The 22,306-nt window shown below is 40.2% G+C and overlaps 1 protein-coding gene across 5 annotated transcripts in view; it reads left to right on the top strand.

The window, feature by feature from the left end:
- Hecw2 (HECT, C2 and WW domain containing E3 ubiquitin protein ligase 2) overlaps nucleotides 1–22,306 on the top strand; it is a 374,063-nt gene that overhangs the window by 224,428 nt on the left and 127,329 nt on the right. For 4 of the 5 annotated variants that reach the window (XM_021160080.2, XM_029476576.1, XM_029476580.1 and 1 more), the window contains 2 exons: nucleotides 9,656–9,763; nucleotides 18,602–18,696. In XM_021160080.2, coding sequence (XP_021015739.1) covers nucleotides 9,656–9,763; nucleotides 18,602–18,696 — 203 coding nt within the window. Of the gene's footprint in view, nucleotides 1–8,722; nucleotides 8,790–9,655; nucleotides 9,764–18,601; nucleotides 18,697–22,306 lie in introns of those variants that run through there. The other variant, XM_029476584.1, reaches the window with a different exon arrangement.

Raw genomic sequence — 22,306 nt, 5'->3', positions numbered from 1 at the left:
CGAGGGAGGTGCAGTTGTTTTCAATTTGTGCTCAAGGGAAAATTGAAAATCATCTTATGGTTATTTATATCTTTTTTTTTTTCAAAAATACAGAGAGGAGATAGAATTACTTTGAAGCAAAGGGAAAGTTGTAGGCATGGCTTCTCATTTGGTGACACAGACTATTACTTTCTATGTAAATTTCTTGTATGTTTTTTACTGCCCTGGGTTGGTTAGCATTATATTGGGGCCTTTGAAGAGGTTTTGCCTGTAAGTTTTTACTTTATCTCTAGAGTCGGGGGTGGGGGGGGACGGTTAGAGATACTCATGTATATATAGAAACATTTCAAAATCCAAAATATATTTTGATATGTTTAATATGCCTGGTAATATACCCTACATGTCATTTTAGTAAAAGAGAATTTATTGTACGTTTTCTGTAAGTCTAAAGCTTATGTGTAGAAAAAATTAATCTTTTTAAAATAATTTTATGCCTGTTGCTCTCTTATTTTAGATTTTCATCATATTTTGAGAATGAAATGAGAAAACTAGTCGTTATAATTACATGTAGGTTATTTAATTAAATCTCCACATCTTTTTGTTTCATGCTGTAGCTTCTTTCCTAGAGAGGCAGTGTATGGTCTGAGACAAATGCAGACATTTTATTCATGGTAGCAAAACAAATGGAAAGCGATGGGAGAGGGAACAGGGAAGGCAAAAAGCAGGTGAATCTTGGAAGCTGATGTTTCTGGGTTGAGTGGAAGGATGACCCCTCTATGGGGAAGGGTTAAAAGTTAAGGTGATAGAAGGCAGTGGACTGTGGGGAATTAGATCAACACTGTCGTTGAAGGGAGTGGAACCTTGAACAAGAAAGCAACCAGCAGACGTGAGTATCGAAAGCAGATCTTGAAAAGGCAAGAGTGATGAGCCTAATGTCTTCTATCATTTGGGTACTATAACAGCTATGGCTCGGTACTGTAAGTTAGAGGAGGCTAGACAGAGAATGTGGGGAGAATGAGATAGATTTGGAATTACCTTTAAGAGAGATGGACAAGAAAAGTGGCCAACTGTAAATGGGACAACTTGTAGAGTGTTTTAAAGATTAGGGGTATTTTTACTTGATCATAGAGGGAAATGGATTTTTAATTCCTCTATATTACACTTAGAATTTAGAATTCTTTATAATTGGTTACTGTTTGTTGGTTTGTTTTAAACTCCAAATTTTATTCCCCTCCTGGTCGTCCACCCTCTGACTATACCTCCTCCCTGGCTCCCTGGCTCCACTCCCCACCCCCACTGCATCAGACCTCTAAACTTGGGGCCTCCAGTCTCTTGGGTTCAGTGCATCTTCTCTGACTGAACCCAGACCCGGCAGTCCTTTGCTGTATATGTGTTGGGGCCTCATATCAGCTGGTGTATGCTGCCTGGTTGGTGTTCCAGTATCTGAGAGATCTCAGGGGTCCAGGTTAATTGAGACTGCTGGTCCTCCTACAGGGCCACCCTCCTCCTCAGTTTCTTCCAGCTCTCCCTTAATTCAAAAACAGGGATTAGCAGCTTCTGTCCGTTGGTTGGATGCAAATATCTGCATCCGACTCTTTCAGCTGCTTATTGGGTCTTTCTGAGGGCAGTCATGATAGGTCCCTTTTTGTGAGCGCTCCATAGCCTCCATAATAGTGTCAATTCTTGGGGTCTCCCCTTGAGCTGGATCCCACTTTGGGCCTGTTGCTGGACCTTCTTTTCCTCAGGATCCTCTCCATCTCCATCCCTGCAGTTCTTTGACTGTGGGATGGAAAACACCATCCCTCACTTGATGCCCGGACTTTCTGTTGGAGGTGGCTCTGCAAGTTCCCTTTCCCCACTATAGGGCATTTCATCTAAGGTCCCTCTCTTTGAGTCCTGAGAGTCTCTCACCTCTAAGGTCTCTGGAATATTCTGGAGGGTTGTCCCAACCTCCTACCTCCTGAGATTTCATGTTTACATTCTTTCTGTTGGCCTTCAGGGTTTCAGTCCTCTCCCCTACCCCAATACTGGATCAGGGATCATGTTCTCCTCTTCCCCTCCCCCTCCCTATCTCTTTTCCCTTCCAGGTTCCTCCCCCCCCCACTTTGTGGTTGCTTTCTTCTCCCTTTCAAGTGGGACTGAGGCATCCTCACTTGGGCCCTTCAGCTTGTTGACCTTTTTGAGATCTGTGGGCTATATCTTGGGTATTCAGCAGGGTTATTTGTTTGTTTGTTTGTTTGTTTGTTTGTTTGGCTAATATCTACTTATTAGTGAGTGCATACCATGCATGTCCTTTTAGGTCTGAGTAACCTCACTCAGGATATTTTTTAGTTCCATCCATTTGCTTGCAAACTCAGGATGTCCTCATTTTTAATAGCTGAGTAGTATTCCCTTGTGTAAATGAACCACATTTTCTGTATCCATTCTTCTGTGGTGGGACATCTGGGTTTCCAGCTTCTGGCTATTACAAACAAGGCCATAGTGGATTATGAAGGTGTAATTTTTAGGGAAAATGTCAGTCTACAATCACCACAGTATTAACAGTATGAGTGTCTCCTACTTGCTAAACTGTGGTGAGGGATAACCCCAAGAACTAGCCCCTCACTGTCAACCTTCTGCTCTCTATCTCATCCTATATGGGCTGTCTGTATTCTTTTGAGCCTGAATACTCATGCATGCTATTTGGCATTGGGATTTAAGGGGTTAACCTTTCCTCCAGATCCCCAACAGTCTCCTTTGTTTCCATGCTTTCTTCCCACCCATGTTCCATATATGAGAAAAAAACATGGTGCCCTTCTTTATGAGCCTGTCTTATTTTGCTTAGCAAGATGCCTCCCTGTAAACAACACAATTCCATTCTTCTCTGTGGCTGAATAAAACCCCATTGTGCATCTCTATCACAGTTTTATTATTATTATTAATTATTATTATTATTATATTTACAATCTATCTGTTGCCTCCTCCCATTCCCCCTTCCCATAGTTCCTTATCCCATTCCTCCTCCCCCTGTCTCAGAGAGGGTGCTCCCCCCAGTCAAGCTTCCCACTTCCCCCTTCCCTGAGGCTTCAAGTCTCTCCAGGATTAGGTGTGTCTTCTCCTCCTGAGGCCAGACCAGGCAGACCTCTGCTATGTATGTGTCAGGGGCCACAGACCAGCCCATGTATGCTGCTTGGTTGGTGTCTCAGTCTCTGGGAGCTCCCAGAGGTCTGGATTAGTTGATTTGCTGCGTATTACTTTTATTTTGTTTAGGTATGGGCCTTGACTTCCTGATTTCTCCAATACTTTTAACATGAAGGGGTGTAATTTGTCAAATGCTTTTTCAGCATCTAATGAGAAGATCATGTGGTTTTTTTGTCTTTGAGTTTATTTGTATGGTGGATTATGTTAATGGATTTTCGTATATTGAACCAACCTTGCATCCCTGGGATGAAGCCCAATTGATTGTGGTGAATGATGGTTTTGATGTGTTCTTGGTTTCAGTTTGCTAGAATTTTATTGAGTATTTTTGCATTGATATAAGGAGAATTGGTCTGACGTTCTCTTTCTTTGTTGGGTCATTGTGTGGTTTGGGTATCAGAGTAACTGTGGCTTTATAGAATGAAACGTTCCTTCTGTTTCTATTGTATGGGATACTTTGAGGAGTGTTGAAGGTCTGGTAGAATTCTGAACTAAAGTCATCTGACCCTGAACTATTTTTGGTTGGGAGGTTTTTCATGGCTTCTTCTATTTCCTTAGGGGATATGGGCCTGTTTAGATAGTTTACCTGCTCTTGATTTAACTTTGGCACATGGTATCTGTCTAGAAAATTATCCAGTTCATGTAGATTTTCCAGTTTCTGAGTATAGGCTTTTGTAGTAAGATCTGATGATTTTTTTAATTTCCTCCGTTTCTATTGTTATGTCTCCCTTTTTATTCCTGATTTTGTTAATTTGGATACTGTCTCTGTACTCTTTAGTTCACTTTGCTAGTTTATCTATGTTGTTGATTTTCTCTAAGAGCCAGCTTTTGGTTTTGTTGATTCTTTGTATTGTTCTCTTTGTTTCTAGTTTGTTAATTTCTCCCCTGAGTTTGATTACTTCTTGTCATTTACTCCTCTTGAGTGTTTGCTTTTTTTTTTTTTTTTTTTTTTTTCCTTTTTGTTTTTTTTTTTTTTTTTTTTTTTTTTTTTTTTGTTCCAGAGCTTTCAGGTATGCTGTTAATTTACTAGTGTAGTATCTCTCCAATTTCTTTTTGAGGGCACTTAGTGCTATGAATTTTCCTCTTAACACCACTTTCAGTGTGTCCCATAAGTTCGGGTATGCTGTGTCTTTGTTTTTATTGAATTCAAGAAATTCTTTAATTTCTTTATTTCTCCCCTGACCTAGTTATCATTGAGTAGAGAGTTTTTTTTTATTTTCCATGGGTATGTGGACTTTCTGTTGTTCTTGTTATTGAAGTTTATCCTTAGTCTGTTAGGAAGCATTGGGACTATTTCAATCTTCTTGTATCTGTTGAGGCTTGTTTTGTGATGGAATATGTGGTCAATTTTGGAGAAGGTGCCATGAGGTGCTGAGAAGAGGGTATATTCTTTTGTTTTAGGTTGAAATGTTCCGTGCATATGTGTTAAATCCATTTGGTTCATAACTTTTATTAGTTTCACTGTGTTTCTGTTTCAATGACCTGTCCATTGGTGAGACTGAGGTGTTGAAGTTTCCCACTATACTGTGTGAGCTTCAATGTGTGTTTTGAGCTTTAATCCCAGCACTCAGGAGGCAGAGGCAGGCCAGTTTCTGAGTTCAAGGCCAGCCTGGTCTACAAAGTGAGTTCCAGGACAGCCAAGATAACACAGAAAAACCCTATATCGAAAAAACAAAAACAAAATCAAAAAACAAAAACAAAAGTTTCTTTTATGAATGTGGGTGCTCTTGCGTTTTGGGCATAGATATTCAGAATTGAGACTTTCTCTTGATGGATTTTTCCTCTGATGAATATGAAGTGTCTTTCCCCATCTCGTTTTAACTTTTGCTTTAAAGTCTATTTTACTGGATATTAGAATGGCAACTCCTGCTTGTTTCTTGGTACCATTTACTTGGAAAACGTTTTTCTAGCCTTTTACGCTGAGGTGATGTCTGTCTTTGTCATTGAGGTGTGCTTCTTGTATGCAGCGAAATACTGGATCCTGGTTGTGTATCCAGTCTGTTAGATTGTATGTCTTTTTATCGGGGAATTTGATATTGAGAGATATTAAAGACAGATAATTGTTAGTTACTGTTTTGTTTGTTGTTGGAGGTGGTATTATGTGTGTGTGATTCTCTCCTTTTGGGTTTGTTTTGAGATGATTAATTTCTTGGGTTTTTTTTTCCCTTTGGTGTAGATACGCTCCTTGTGTTGGAATTTTCCTTCTAGAATCCTCTGTAGGGCTGGATTAATAGATATATATATATTGGTTAAATTTGGTTTTGTCATGGAATATTTTGTTTTCTCCATCTATGATGATTGAGAGTTTTGCTGGGTATGATAGACTTGGCTGGTATTTGTATTCTCTTATGGTCTGCATGACTTCTGTCTAGGCTCTTCTGGCTTTTAGGGTCTTTGTTGAGAAATCTGGTGTTGCTTTGATGTGTCTGCCTTTATATGTTACTTGGCCCTTTTCCCTTCAGCTTTTAATATTCCTTCTTTGTTCTGTGCATTTAGTGTTTTGATTATTCTATGACAGGAGGATTTTCTTTTCTGGTCCAATCTGTTTGTTGTTCTGTAGACTTCTTGTACATTTATGGCAATCTCTTTCTTTAGGTTGGGGAAGTTTTCTTCTATGATTTTGTTGAAGATGTTTTATGGTCCTTTGAGCTGGGAATCTTTGCTCTCGTCTATTCCTATTATTCTTAGGTCTAATCTTTTCATTGTGTCTTGGATTTCCTAGATGTTTTGAGTTAGGAGCTTTTTATGCTTTGTATTTTCTTTGACTGTTGTGTCAATATCTTCTATGGTATCTTCTACACCTGTGATTCTCTCTTCTATCTCTTGTATTCTGTTGGTGATGCTTGCATCTGAAAGAACTTGATCTCTTTCCTAGGTTTTCCCTTTACAGGGTTGCCTACATTTGTAACTTGTTTATTGTTTCTACTTCCATTTTTAGGTCTTGGACTACTTTTTACAGTTTCTTCACCTGTTTGATTGTATTTTCCTGTATTTCTTTAAGGGATTTAATTGTTTCCTCTTTAAGGGCTTCTGCATGTTCAACCATGTTTTCTTGTATTTCTTTAATGAGTTGTTTATATCCTCCTTAAAAATCTCTATTTTCTTCATAAGATGAGATTGTATGTCAACATTTAGGTTATGCTTTTCAGGTGTGTTGGGGTATTTAATGTTTGCTATGGTAGGAGAACTGGGTTTTGATGGTGCCAAAGTATGTTGGCTTCTGTTGCTTATGTTCTTGCACTTGCCTCTTGCCATCTGCTTATCTCTGGTGTTAACTTGCCTGAGTGTCTCTGTCTGGAGTCTGCCTCCTGTGTCCCTGGGTACAGCAGATCTCCTGGGAGACCTGCACACTGTGGGTTGTTGAGAGGGGCACACACATGCAGATCTTCCAGGTGAAGGTGTAGACCAGAAGGAAGATAGGGTTCTTGTGGAGGGGGCTCTACCACATTTTTAAAATTCAGTTATCTGTTGATGGACACCTAGGCTGATGTTATAACATGGCTACCATGAGTAGTACCATGCTTAGCATGTACACATGGGTATACTTAATGGAAGCTAAACCTTGTTCTTGTGAGTATATATCCAGAAGTAGTATAGATAGATCATATGGTAATTCTATTTTTAGAAACTCTCCAAACTGATTTCTATACTGGTTGCCATTATTTACATTTTCATCAACACCCCTCTCCCCACATCCTCACCACCATCTACTGTATGTTTTTATGATAACAGTCATTCTGACTGGGGTAAGATGAGCTCTCATTATACTCTTAATATGCATTTTTCATGTATTTATTCACCTCCAAATGGAGTTGTCTATATGGACTATGAACCATTAAAGTTAGAGATAACATGATTTCTTCTCCACTTGACCTTGTAGCTGAATTGAATACCTCTAGGTTATTGTCCCTCCTTCCTACTCCTGAGGCTGGTATTTCTACCTTTCAGTGAATGTGACTGGGTCAAGAGATGCCCACACTGGTTCTCTGACCCTGCTTCCTTAGAATATGTCTCCTCATTTCATTCCTGACTACTCTCTGCCCCTCAGAAGGCTGCTTTGCCAATGTTGTGTGATGTGACATGTGTTTAGCTTAGTTTAATTCGTTGCTTGAGAAGAGAAAGAAGAAAAGTAAGACCAAAAATACAAACTTTTTGCACAAGCACAACCTCCTCATGGAAACCTTATAGTCAGAGTGATGCTGACACTTCTGGTTTCAACAAAATTGATGATGCTTTGTCTACCTTCCTGGGGTCAAGGGCAATGGCTAAAGCATTTTTTAGGAAATTTCCAGTGTGCTTTACCACTCATCTTGTTTTTGTTACTGCTGTTCTCTTAAGACAGGACTGTTCCATAGCCTAGGCAAACCTGAAATTTATTTCCTCTTGCCTCTGCTTCCCAAGTGCTGGGATTACAGGGTGTGCTACCACTCTCAGCTGCTGACTACTTTTATTATTATTTTCAAGAAACATTTTGTGAACGCAGACATTCTCTACTCCCTGTCCCTGTGTGTTTTCCAAGGGAGGAAATATTCGGGTAAATTTGCTTGCAATTATTTGAGAATTTCTCTCCCCATCTAAGCTCCTCTGTTTGTTCCAAAAAAAGTTGTGAAATAACTACCCTTGTTGTCTAATCTAGAGCACTGATACAGGGCCATGATTCCTGGGCATGTCGGGAATGATGAGTCTAAATTACTTATGGTTTTATGGAGTATGTAACCACCAGGAATAATGTTCATCTGCAGTTGATAAACATAACCACAGTGTCTTAGCCAAATGGAACTGTTCATCGTTAGGTAGCAGGAAGCCTAAATACAGATGGTTTCAGAACTCAGCAAACTGTCACAGCTGCTTCTGGTTCCTCGATCTGCTCCCTTAATATGTGGCTCTCATTAAAGAGAACTTCAGAGGAACAAGCAGAGGGATGTGAGCCCATCCTCACGCATGTTAAACCAGAAAAATGTCCAGCTTACTTGAAGGGCCCACCAATAAACTGCCACGTAAATCTTCCTGGCCAGAACTAGCCACATGTGGCTTCCTTCAGCTATAAAGAATAGTGAAGACTGAGTATTTTTAACCAGGTACAACTGTTGCCTTGAACAAACTTAGGATTATGTTGGCAAAGAAGTTCAGTGACCAGGCAGCATACAATCTGTCTCAGGTACCGTAGTATACCTTTAAAGTCCCATGTGTAGTGATTGCCTGATTTCATTCTAGTTAGACATCTCGGTCACATTCTGTGATGGATTAGGTTGTCTGTTGACTGTGCAGGAAAGCTGGTGATATCACAGCTGGTACATACCTTCCAATTTTTAGGAACTCTGGCCTTTCTTGGCCTTCTACACTAAATATTCACTGACTTATAATGTGATAAAGGACATGAAGGGACCAGGCCACCCAGAATGTTCTGTCTCTAGGACCCTGAATGACAGCTCAATGTAGACAGTCAGCAACAGCAATCTCCCTGAGCTGTTGGTAACAGTCAACTTTGACCAATTTTCTATTTCTTTCAAGTTCAGAAGAGGACTTTTTCTACTTAGGACTATTCCTTTGAACTTTGAATCATTTCTCCATCGTCCCTTCCTTATTGGAGGTTTTACTTTATCCTGCCTGGATTTTTTCCCCAACTCTTAGAGGTATATTTCTAATTTTTTATCATAGTGGGGGGAAGCAGCATATGTGACTTGAAAAGTCAGTATTATCATATGCTTTTCAGTAGGAAAAAGTTTTAAGGTCGTATAATGTGAACAAGTTCTAGACTATGACTCCCTTTGGCCTTCAGCATGGCAGGGCAGAGCCAGATGCAGCAGAGCATCCCTGCATCATAAGCACGAGGGGAATATTGCAGTTTCCATGTGGAAACCCTGAGAAGTGTGGTCCACTGGCTTGTTCTCTGGGCCACTTTAACTTCTATCTTTCTTCTGTACCAAAGTTGAATCACTGTCTTTTACTGTTCTTATGTTAGCTCTAGCTCTGTTGCCTTTGACTTTTGCAAGCGGTTGGCCTGGAAGACATGAGGCATTGGCTAGTGCTGCTTAGCACTGTTCCTGCAAAGCCACCCTGTTGCCTGGATCAGCTTCCTGACCTTGAGTCTTTTGTCCACCCACCATTGGTTTTGTTGAATTCTCTCAGCTTAATTCTCAACTTTTGATAAAGATTTCATAGATGCAAGTTTACCCCAGCTTCTTTCTTACAAATCAGCCCATCACTGAAGCTGTAGTAAATCAATCCTTGGTTCATTGCAATATTATATTTTGGCAACATCCTGGCCACACCTAAAGGTGCCACCGTCTTCCCTATTAGACCTCCATTTTCCCCAAATAGATGCAAATGTAGAAACACAGGGTGATGATATGCTAGGAGGTAGTCATTATAAACAGTGTTCACTGACGGTCTGCCTTCTTTATCTTTTTTTCCGCTTATTTTAGAACTTATGTTGATCTTTGAGCTAAGAGATGGCAGGTTATAATTAAGCTAAAACTGTCTCTTTGGTTTTTACCAGATGAGAATTCTCCAGCCAACTTCTGGGACTCTAAAAACAGGGGTGTGACTGGAACCCAAAAAGGACAAATTGTATGGCGAATTGAGCCCGGGCCCTACTTCATGGAACGTAAGTAATCGATGAACATGAGACAGTATGAGACTGAGTAGTGTGCATGTGAGTGAATCTATAGAATCATGAGTGTGACACAGTATGAGACTAAGTAGTGTACATGTGTGTTGAACCTATGGAATCATATTTGAACATTATTGAAGTTCTAGGCCCTTATTTATGTCAAGAAGTCCCATATAGAAGATATGTTGTTTAGAAAATGTTCACTGGAGATTATATACAACTGTAACTAGTATTCATTTTAGGAATCAGAGAGTTCAATGTTGTGATTAACTTAGGAATTCTATTTGCTTTGAATATATCTCATTTCTTACCAGCAGAAGGTAACCTTTTACATGTAGGTCAACAAAGAGTGGATGAGATAGTCTGTGGCAGACTGCCATTAAGGTCAAATATGAACAATCAAAAATTGGATGCAGAGAGATCAACTATTACCCCATCCACCCTGTGCTGTATGTGTAAATACAGACACTTACAAAGCACATAGTTCATTAGAGATGCTTCAGCTGTTTCTTTTGGGTAAAATGTGACAGGATGTGTGTGTGTTTATAGTCATACTAACATTCGTGAGTACACAGGAATTCTGAGTGTATTTTTATGGAAGAGGAAGAAGGCAGATGAATGAATATAATGGAAGAGCATGGTTGATTTCCCAGTTTATTAGTCAGTCCTGGTTAATTTGAAAATCTTCAGAAGTTTCCTTCCTTTAACACATGAAAAACATAGGCTTTTGAAATTTTCCCATAATGTTGAACTCCTAAGAATTAAAATTTCTATGTAAGAGATTCTATAAATACTAGAAACGAAAGGACTTATCAAGACAAAACATAAAGTACATGTTGATCAGGTAGGAACTTATTTCAAATGCTTTCAGTAAAGCTCTAAGACTTCTGTAATATAAAAAGTTGTTTTAGATGATCAGCACCTGTGGCCTTAGTCAGCATTAAAGGCTTCAGGTAGTTTCTTCCACAGTCCTTCCTGGTAAGTCAGTATCTAAGAGCCTCTTCTAACTCCACCTCTGCCCTGTAAGGTGTGTCTTGTTTCATAGTCCAGCATTCTGCTAATATTGTCTGTTTAAGCATGGTCAAACACAAGAATCATAGCTGTGACCTTAACAAGGAGAGGAGATAGTTTATTGTGGAGCCAAATATGGTGGGCCATGGCTTAATACACAGATTTACGTTGGCCTAAGTTCCATGTCTCAATTTGATAACTGTGAAATTTTATCATAACGAAGGAAGAAAATTGTACACCAAAACAGTTCTTTCCTTTGTTCGTTCCTTCAATCCTTCCTCCCCCCTCCCTCCCTCCCTCCATCCCTCCCTTCTACCCCCTTCCTCCCTCCTACCCCCTCTCTCTTTCTCTCTTTATTTCTCCTTTGATTGAAATAGAATTTTTTTCCTGTATAACATGTCCTGATTATGGTTTCCTCACCCTCTACTCTTCCCAGCCCCTCCTCACCTCCCCTTGCATTCTGAGGCATCCTTTTTGTCTCACATTAGAAAACAAATAGGCTTCTAAAGCACTAATAATAAAATGTATACTTAATATAATATAATATAATATAATATAATATAATAAAACAAAGGACCTATAGGGTAAAGAGAGAAGAATAAATATATAAATAAAAATTTTTAAATGTATGTTAAAATTTAAAAAAAGAAGAAGAAAAAGTCCCAATATAACATTATTAAACAAGGAACTTCCAGTGATGCTGTTCAGTTCATCTATGTTGGCCGTCCTCTGTGGGGCATGCCGCCTACCCTTCAGAGAAGTTTTCAGGTTTCCCCATTTTCAAGTACAGTGTTGGACTCATCTCATGACAGAAACACGGGGGAATCTATAGACCTGGGATACTGACCAGAGAGCACTATAGGGCAAGCAAATACTGTAAGACAGGAACTGCCATGAAAGTTAGCTGGTCTAATAAGACTCTTTCTTTAAAAGGACACAAATATATTGCCAACTAAATGCCAGGGAAAGGTAAAGTCAGTTTCCTATTAGTGACTGAATGCTGAAGTCCACCCTTGGTGCCTGCACAGTCACCGAAGGCACGGAACTCTAGTGTAAAGCAAATGTGACCACACAGTGCTGTATTCTGAAGTATGCATAAGGAAACCAAAAGCCTGTTTAGAGTATTGCATTTCCTGCTAGAGGCTCATAATGTCCTGGCTATTGAGACTATCTAAAACAGCAAGTATAAGAACCATAACATGCTGCATAGTAAATGTGTGGCTTGGGAAATGTGTCTGCATACCTCATCCTGCTGTGGATATTGAATGGGATTGCAGAATGCACTGGAGTAGGTCCCCCCCCTTTCTTCTTCTTCTTCTTTTTTTTTTTTTAATGCATATAACTAGGAGTGCTGCAAGCAGGATTATAGAACCAAAATTCTCCAGATTGTTTAAGGGCTGAGAAAAATAGTGTAGGTTAAAGACTAGAACAGTGCACCATGATTCTAGAAGAGCCATAAAGATGCCACTCCCAACATGCATTCTGATCCTTAGAGTGTAAAACATTGATGAATGGAGTTTTTCTCTCCAAGCTCATGAGCAAAAGGCATCCTTTTAATGTCATCTTGAACCAGTGTCTGACTCTGGACCATCTTGAGACTTTTTTTTAAATCCTAATGCAATATATCTTGATTATGGTTTCCCCTCCCTGTAATCCTGCCAGCTCCTCCCACATCCCCTCCAATCTAGATCCACCCTTTTCTGTGTCTTATTAGAAATCAAACAGGCTTCTAAGGGATAATTTTAAAACTTGGGTTATGTTATATGATAAAACAAAAGCTAACCTATCAGAATAGGATAAAACAAACAGAAGGAAATGAGCCCAAGAAGGAGCATGAGAAGCAGGTATAACAACACTCATTTACACACTCATGAATCCCATAAAACTTGGAGCTATAATATATATTCAGAGGTTCTGTACGATAAAAAGAGAGATGAAAAATATCTTTACAGAATAATGTAATATTACTAGAATCTTTGGAGCTAATGGCAGAAAGACTTACAGCTTCTTCTAAAATTCAGGATATTGTCAACTCTGATTGAAAATCAATATTCAAAATTTTTCTTTCATCTTACAAAAAAAAAAACTTTCATCATTGGCTTATTAGAAGCCCAAACAAGATAGGACTCTTTGAAAAAAACTGATCTGTTTAAGTCAGAACCTAAGACGCTTCAGGTTGTCTATCTAAACCGTCAGAGGACACAGACATCCCAGGCTTATAACATTGCAGCCTTTCTTGAATGGCTTTGAAGGAAAAACAAAATGGATATAATTTTTGGGAGATGACCTTAGGCACTGGCATTATGAATATCTACTTGTTTTAGGACAATAATCAAGGGCTGGAGACCCAGTTCAGTATTAAAAGGCTTGCTGCACAAGCAAGAGTAGTCAAGCTTGAATCCCTATAAACTACCCAAAGTACTAGAATCTGGAGTGCGTGTATGTAACTCCAACACTGGGTGGCAGGACAGGTGGCAGACACAGGGGATTCCTGGAGCTCCCTGGCTGACAGTGAAGCCTGGTCAGTAAGCTCCAGTTTCAATGAGAGACCCTATATCAGAAAATAAACTGGGCATTGAACCTCTGGTTTTAGCACTTGTGTGCAGACTCATAGTACATTCCAATACAACATCCACACAAAGAAAAGAAAGCCAAAAAATAGGGAAAAGCTGTCAGCTACCTTTCCAGTGAGCGTATTGCCTCCAGTGAGTGGCTTGCAGCAACTGAGTGGGTCATCTTTGCAGTATGTATTCTGCAGTTTTGAAGTTTAAGGGGTTTCAACAGTTGTCTGGTGTGCCATGATGTTGATTTTATTCTATGTAGTCTTTCATAAACTGTGGTTCTTCTTTTATTTGTTCATGCTTAGGTGACGTTTTTTGCCTTTTTTCTTTCTTCTATATATCTATTCATCTTCCCCATCATTGTTAAACATTTATTGATCACCAACTTTGAGGTACAATTTTAGGTACTTACTAATCATGGATCAGTGAGCGCACCTAGAAATTGTGCACTTTAATGGCTGAATTGCTTTGTGATTGTTAAGGCAACAACCCAAACACTAATGTTTGCAATAATTTTCTAATATTTTTGGAATTTTACCTGTCTTGGTCCTTGGAAGCAACATTAGCAATGCAAATAGTAAGCATGGCAGTCATACCACTGGGGGCGGGGGCTAACTTGGTGCCTTGAAAAATATGCATGTGGTGGGATGATTTTTACTGAGAGAGAAGAGTGACCTCAGCCTCCTGTTTTCACCATCAGGGCCCCTACCCTAAGGCCATCATTTTTTAGTCCCTTTTCACTGGCACAGAGTGTGTTCTTGCTCTCGGAGACTTGGTACTTTCCAGTGTCATTCTTCATGTGCCATGTGTTGGGTTCAGTCAGCTCTCTCATCCCATGAGACTTCTGCCACATCCACAGTGAGATTGCCCATCATTTGTTTTCATGATTGCTATGCTGTACCTTGACCAAGGAAGGCTTTCCCTCTGCACAAACCCACAGACAACTTGTAACGACTTGCACATGGCAAGTGAGCATGCTGCTGGTACTGTGGGTAAGTGTCTTTAGAAGCGTAAAGATTAAAGTGAGACCTTCATCAGTTTGCATCCTCTGAATAATATGGCAACAAAGAGGACCATTTCATGACAGCTCACAGGGCAACAGTTAAAAACTGTGTAGTAGAATTAATGAGCTTATATGATGTCTCCTCTTACAGTGAGAGATGACATATAGCTACTGCCTGAGTACCAGCCCTCCATTTCTAATTCACTTTGTTTTAGTGAAATAGAAATGATAAAAGAAAGAAGGGCGCTCTCTTTTCACCAATCTTTATGGTAAAATTGTATATCCAACTTACACACCATGAGATAATCCAGACTTCCTAAATGACAACAGTCTGTGAAGGATCGCCTAAGCAAACGTGCCATTGTGTAAGGTGATGCATAGATTTCAGTCTTTGAAGCAAACCCCTGGCTTGTGGGGGTAGACCATAGAATCTTTTCTCAGGGAATGTTTACAGTATCATCATATGTGTCCAGGGCTGATATGGCTGAGTTGATTGCTTTTAGAAGATACATTTTGAATAGATAATTTATGAAAAGAGACTCATTTTTAAAATATGTAAAATTAGAAGTAACTGTCTCTGTCACCAAAGCAAATACAAGTGTCCTTCCCGTGAAGGGAACTGGTGACTAATTTCACATTCTTTATCTAGAAATATTTTATTCCTATATTGACCTAGAAGTCTGTACTTTTTAAACAGATGATAACATAGTTGTACTGAGATTTGATATAGAGAAGTCCCTTTTCTGAGGAACATATTAGGTTCCTAAATGCTGTCTGAAGTTCCATCTCCTCCTCCCTCTGCTCCCCAACACTCATCCGCCCCTCTGTGGTGGAAGTGTAATGAGGGGCTATTACCTTAGGGAAATCTTTTGTTTGTATTTATAAACATCAGAGGATTCAAAGTTTCAAGATAAAGAGACATGTCTGTCTTGTCAACATTCAAATTCAAGATTTTAAATCTTTGTTTTAGTAATTGCATAAGCAAACTCTCCCACACATTATTAAGAGGAATGGGATATAATTCTGTAATTCATGTTTAGCTTCAGGGATCAGAAGAGGCCTCAGAAAGGAAGATGTCATCAGGCCACATCCTTCCTCTTGAGGCTAGGACTCCACAACCCACCCAGACCCTATGGGTCAAAGCAGGAAGCACCATCTTTCCCTCTCCTGCTGCCTTCTGAGCCAGCACATGTTAAGTACATGCTTTAAAAAAAAAATACTCTTGTTTTACAGACTGGAGATTCTTTTGTTTTGTTTCCCTGTGGCTTGAATGCAGTAAGAGGATGTATTGCCTGCCACATCAGGTTGTGGGGAAAGTGGGACACCCCTTGCTCCTCTGTGTGTTCTTTCTTGCTGTTGAGTGAGGCTGGCCTCATGGCCCTGGATACTTCCCCAACTGGACATGCAGTCCTTACATTTACATTTGTTCACAGTTGCCCCTGTATATATTTCTCTACAATGTTCTTATTATGTGACATTTCTGCTTACAGTTAGAGCTGTCATCTGAGCCCAGCCCTGCATTTCTACACTGTGAACAATCTTTCAATCTCTCTAACCACCTTGAAGGGATTCAAGTATATTAGCTGAAATCTCATTCTCCCATTTTAAAAAATATTTTGACTGTCCTCCTAAAGCACTCAATACTAAGCCGAAGGCAAAATCAGTACCACTCACCACAGGTCCTGTATTTTAAGGGTAGAAACTGTTCTGGTATTCAGTTGAAGGAACCAGTTTGGTTCCTATCCAAGTACAAACACAACCCCTATTCTGTCTGGGACCTTGTTCTTCTCTTTGATGACATGCCTCTGTGTATGGTTTGTCCTGGCTGATTGATCTAACCCCCTCAGCTCTCTACTTCTTCAGTACAGCTCTGAAGGGTCTTAGTGATCAGCACCACAAAATCTACTTTTGTACAGTTCATGTTAAATTCACCATGGAATTGTGTGGACTCTAAATTGTTAAATAGGTGATGATTATGTTGTTATTGTCCTTGTTGCTGTTGTACCGGGAAGTAATATGCCAAATGGATCAGTTAGCAAAGCTGCCACGGTCAACATCCTCCCATTAAAACAATCAGTGGTGTTTTCTTGGTCTGTTACCTAGTTACTAAAATCTTCAAGATGTGTGGGCCCTGTCCTCAACCTAAGAGTGCATGGAAGATGTCTTACCAAAGCACACCATGTTTATTGCAGGCAGACAGACAGAGAGTTGGCAGCTCTCCGGTGTTTAGAGTGTGATGCAGATGAGCTCATGCCTGTACAACTCCTCACAAAGGATACTGGGTTTTGCTCTGCTGCTGCCTCCTCGCTGCTCCTTAGTCTTGAGTATCATCCTTAAACCTTGTCCCAAGGCTCCACTGTGCTCTCACTAACCTCCTCTCTGGTCCCCATATTCCTCCTCCTGGTGCTTTTCCTCTTTAGTGTCTTTATTTTGTGGTTTGCCATGCCTGGACTTGTCATCTCAGCAATTAAACTGTAAAATGACTGTTAGGCCAAATGTCACTCCTGGAGTCCCTTGTTCTCTCTGGCACAGTGGTGAGCATGCATATTGGTTGGTGCATAGTAAAATTTTGTGATTAGTGATCCTAACTAAATTGTGAATTATTCTGTGGAAATGAGTATATATGAAAGGACTTGATATTAGCTGAGCATGATGGCACAAGTCTTTAATCCTAGTACACAGGAGGCAGAGGCAGATGGATCTTTGTGAGTTCAAGTCCTACCTGGTCTACAAAGTGAGTTCTAGGACAGCCAGGGCTCGGTTACATGGAGAAACCTTGTCTCAAAACACAGAAACAACAAATGTTAGATAGATAGATAGATAGATAGATAGATAGATAGATAGATAGATAGACTGATAGATATGTACATACACACACACACACACACATATATATATATATATACATATATATACATACACAATAGACACATATCTAAATATAGGTCTAGATACATAGTATATATATATATATATATATATATGAGAGAGAGAGAGAGAGAGAGAGAGAGAGAGAGAGAGGGAGAGAAAGATGATAGATAGACTTGATGTGTTAACTTATGATGGAACTTTCCTTGGGTTTAACATTTGGCCATTGATAGGAGGAGTATAGCAATATAAATTCTCAGAAGAAAGCTTTCCGTATATCATTCTCTTTAAGTAAACCAGTCAAATCCTCCGCAGGATGCCATTTGTCATGCTCAGAAAAGTCAGTGGTAAATTAAGTTACTTGGGAAATGTGTGGAGCAGCCCCATCTTAACAATTCTGTGACTCTGTTGAGAGGCGCTCCCTCTATTGACCAGAATGGCCATCTGTGGCCCTCCCTGCTAGCCAGCACCATTGCATCTACGGAAGGATACCTGGGAGATAATACATGTCATGGGGATGTAGACCTTAGTGAGCAGAGACATTCCCCTGACTCTAGGTTTATATTGAAACACATTCACTTCATGCTTTTGGAAACTAACTGCTTTCTAGAAACCGCAGTTGGTATACGCCTTGCCTTTTCTCAAACTTAATTGTCCAAATTTATAAGGTGTGCACGAGTCTACGTGCTCATCACTGTGGATCAGGTCCCCAAATCTGATCCCTATTTAGTAACTCGTTCAAGTCACTTGGAAGATTAAAGTCATGTGTATTCCTGGAGAGTCCATCCAGCCCATGCTTTGCTAGACTGCTTTGCTTTCTATAATTCTAGTCATAGCTATGATCTGTTTATAAGAGGTTAAAAACTGTCAGTGGAGTGCATAGCTGGCTTACAGAAAACCTGAACCCCTCACCTGTCACCCAGGACAGGCTAAAGTGGGTATTGGATAACAACTCAGGCAGGAGACACAGCACTGCCTGGTACTGTGAGCACCATGGCAGGTAGAGCTAAGAGGATCACAGTCTTACCTTTACTCTGAATATACAGAGTATATTCAGTATATTGTTTGCACGCATTGTTTTTCCGAATCAGTTGAGATGTTCTTATGAAGTTTCAGCAAAGCTGGGCTCGGTGGCTGAGGTGAGAGGATTCAGAGTTCAGGGCTCTTTTGAGCCACATAGTGAGCTTCAGACTAGCTTAGGTGATGTTCATATCAAGACCCTGTGAAAAAGTAGGCAATAGAGAAAAGCAAAATAAAGAAAATTCATCAGGAATTGGTAAAAATCCGTTGCTGCCGGTCGGAAAGGGAGTTGTGTTTAGAAAGGATTGCCAGGGAGGGGTGTGGCATTTCATCAGTGGATTCAGCTGTTTTTCTCCATTTGCTTTGCAGCGGAGATCAAAATCTGTTTCAAATACTACCATGGTATTAGTGGAGCCCTGCGAGCCACAACCCCCTGTATTACTGTGAAGAACCCAGCTGTGATGGTGAGTTCTCCTCATTGCTGGCTTCCTCCTGAGGCCTGCGAAGAGTTCTATTTCTGCCTGGGCTACCCTGTCAGAGTCATAAGGGACAATGACAAGGAAATGCACGATGGTTATGGCCACTGTTTTAGGAAAGGAAATGTGTAACAAGGCTTCCATAACTGCATCTGTTATACCAATCAGTGGAAAACACTTGCTACAGAGTGGTCCTGCTATGCCAACTGCTCTTCAAGGGAACGCCGGGAATCACGTGGTGTTCTGTCATGAAGGCTTTTGCATGAGGCTAGTAGGGAATTGTGATACTATATCTCAGGTGGATTTACATGAATTCAGTGTGTAAAATGGAAAATCCACCCAGTGATGTCATAGCAATTCCTCAAGGAGCTTTCCCCCAAACAGAGTGCACTTCCTCAGAGGTCTGAGTTTAAATCCCCACAAAGTGCCCTGCGACAGCCTACTGCTTGGTAAAGCATGGCCACTCGCTGGGAACCAACTTGTTCATCAAGCCTTCATGTGAAGAAGCAGAATCATTACTTTGAAAGGAGACCCTCCATCTCTAAGAGAATGGCAGTCTCCTAAGGATTGCTTTTACAGATCTCTGAATTGTTTTCTCTTGTTAGATCAACTTTAAAAATCAATAGTTCTCATAATTGACTGATGGTTTAGGAAGATTCTTGGCTCTAATGTATAAATCCTTAAAGGTTTTGTCATTAATAAAAATAAGCTTATAAAAGTCTAGATAAAAACTTGACTCCTATGTCATAGAATCTTCACTGTGTGTGTTTGTGTGTGTGTGTGTTTTAGAGATATAGCATTTTTGGAAACAGAAAGGTGGTTAGATTAAATCTTCCAAATTGAGAAAGCATTCTCTGCAGATGACATTTTGAGATTGTCCGACCCTGTGGAGTGCCTCTGAAGCAATCATTTCCTTTTACTCATTATTCAGACTCCTTTCTGGTGGGTGTGTCTGCTACGTGCTGAGTCTCCTCAGAAGCTAAGGAGAATGGGGGGGGGGGTCACTGTTACTGCTATACCAGGGACAATGGTGGCTCAAGTCAGATCACTTAAGTTGTCATTGTATGAGGCCGAGTGAAGTGGCGCTATGACCAGAAAGTTCTGAATGAAAGACAGCCCAGATGATGAATAGAAGGCTACTTGGATGAAGAAGAAAAAGGAAAAAAAAAAATCCAGACAAGAGGAACAATGTATGAAAATTGTTCAATGGGTAAAATTATGTTAAGCTGGGCAGTAGTGGCACATGCCTTTAATCCCAGCATTTCAAAGGCAGAGGCAGGCGGATTTCTGAGTTCAAGGCCATCCTGGTCTACAGAGTGAGTTCCAGGACAGTCAGAGCTATACAGAGAAACCCTGTCTCAAAAAACAACAACAACAAAATTATATTAGAGTTTTCTTTAGTATAATAAACCTAGTACAGAATATAGAAATAATAGCCCACATTACTACATAATACTCTGTGTTAACAATCGTTGACTATAGAATCTGCCATGATCATGTAACACTGGATTAGACTTTCTTGTCATTAAGATAGTAAAATGAAAAATTAATATTGTTAATGTTACATACCTAAAAGAGTAGAGAGACCTCTGAAAAACTCATTTTGAATGAAATTAAACAATAAAAAGAAAGCCAGCACTTCCTGAATTTAGAATCTTTTAGACTTGAGCAGTTCCAAGATCTAGCTGTCACTGAAGGGGGGAGGGGGATTGAGGGGGATGTATAACCCACTGCCAATTAAATGCATTGCAATGATTTTCCGGTGAGGCTGCCCTGTCAAAGCCTGCAGTTTGGGGATAATTAATGTGCTTTCAGTGTGACTTCAGAGCTTTTTGTAGACAACAGCACTTCAATCAGGATAGAACATTTTGATTAAAAGAACTCATTAATGAAAGTGGTGGTCAGTAGATTTCTGAGCAGACTCAAAACACTTGGGTCTGACCTCCTTTGGGGAGGTCAGTGCTATGCCAATGTTGCAGATTGGTAGTTCCTAAGGTATACAGCATGTCTTTAATTATTGTAAGTAACAGCACTGATATTCACGAAGCTTGCTTAGTATGATTAGCCCATGACAGATACAAAGAATAGACCTGAGAGAGGCAGCTGAGAATTTCTCCAGGTCGGGAAATGAGTCATTGCACTAAGCCTGTGATCCCCTTTCTCACAAATCCCTTTTCGATGAATCAAGAGTGTGACCCTCTGCCTCCTCTGTCATTTGTATGTTGATGTTGATATCACTATCATTCATCTGAGTAAGCAGCCGATGTCTTTGAGCCTTGCAACAGGAAACCCGTCAGCTGCAGGGGCAGGCTCGGGCACTGTCTTATTTCAGCACTTGGTTGGCACTGTTGCTTCTGGATTTCCTGGAATGGATCTATGGAGTGAGTCTATTTAAAAACCTTTTTCAAACACAGATGCTGATCTGTGTATTACAAGAATGATCCTGGATTTAGTGATAATGGTTGGTCTTCCCTGGCCTATTATAGTGTGAGATAAAGCTGTACTCTTTGAACATTATTTCAGATGAGCATTTTGCCAGAGAGCTGACACTATTTTTCTATGAATTCTTGGATAATTACTTTAGGTAAGTCTTGCCGCAGAATAAATTACATTTTTAAGATGAAACTTATAGGTGTCTTCCTGTATTCCTTGTAAGTGTTTAAAATATTTTAATTAGTTTATAAGTCTGGTTTAGTGGTATGTGCCTGTTATCCTGGCACTTGAGGAGGCTGGGACTGGAAGATTGTCAATCTGAGCTACATAAAAAGATCATGTGTCAATAAAGAGAGGGAGAGGAGAGGAGAGGAGCTAGTTTTAAACGAAGGTAGTCTATGTATTTCAATCACAAACAAGTTCCTGTCAGACATACATGTTATAATCCCAGAGAGACTTGTCTTACTTACTGGGCAGTGTGTTCTGCTCAAGGCAAGGCCCTGTTTTGTATACATGCTGTCCTGGTACAGCAGGGAGTGTAGGTTGTAATCGTCTGTCACAGGGAACATCTGGATCCCCTGCGCCAGGCCCTGTATGCTGAGAACATGCAGGATGAAGTTGTAGAATCTGCTCTCTAGACACTCTGCAGCTGCCACCACCCTGTTAATCTGGGAATTGCGAGTCAGAGGGATAAAATCCGTGTAATAACTCACATTTTTGTTGAATGAACAGCCCAAGGTCATCAAGAGACTAGGATTAAGGGGCCTGGGGAGTTATATACTCAGTCAATAATGCCCTTGCCTTGCAAGTGTGGGGACCTAAGAGTGATTCCTAGAAAACACATAAAAAACGTGGGGTGTGACTGGACACTCAAAATTCCATCGTTGGGGAAGTGGAGACAGACAGACAGATCCCTGAACCAACTGGTTAGCCAATCTGACCTACTTGGTGAATTTGGGGCTAATAAGAGGCCTTGTCTCCTAAGGAAGTAGTGAATGATCTGTATGATAAGAACTTCAAGTCTCTGAAGAAAGAAATTATAGAAGATCTCAGAAGATGGAAAGATCACCCATGCTCATGGATTGGCAGGATCAACATTGTAAAAATGGCTATCTTGCCAAAAGCAATCTACAGATTCAATGCAATCCCCACCAAAATTCCAACT

Source organism: Mus caroli, chromosome 1 (genome assembly GCF_900094665.2).
Source record: "Mus caroli chromosome 1, CAROLI_EIJ_v1.1, whole genome shotgun sequence".
NCBI classification, from domain to species: Eukaryota; Metazoa; Chordata; class Mammalia; order Rodentia; family Muridae; genus Mus; species Mus caroli.
Note: the sequence above shows the minus strand (reverse complement) of the source record. Positions and strands in the feature narration are given on the sequence as shown.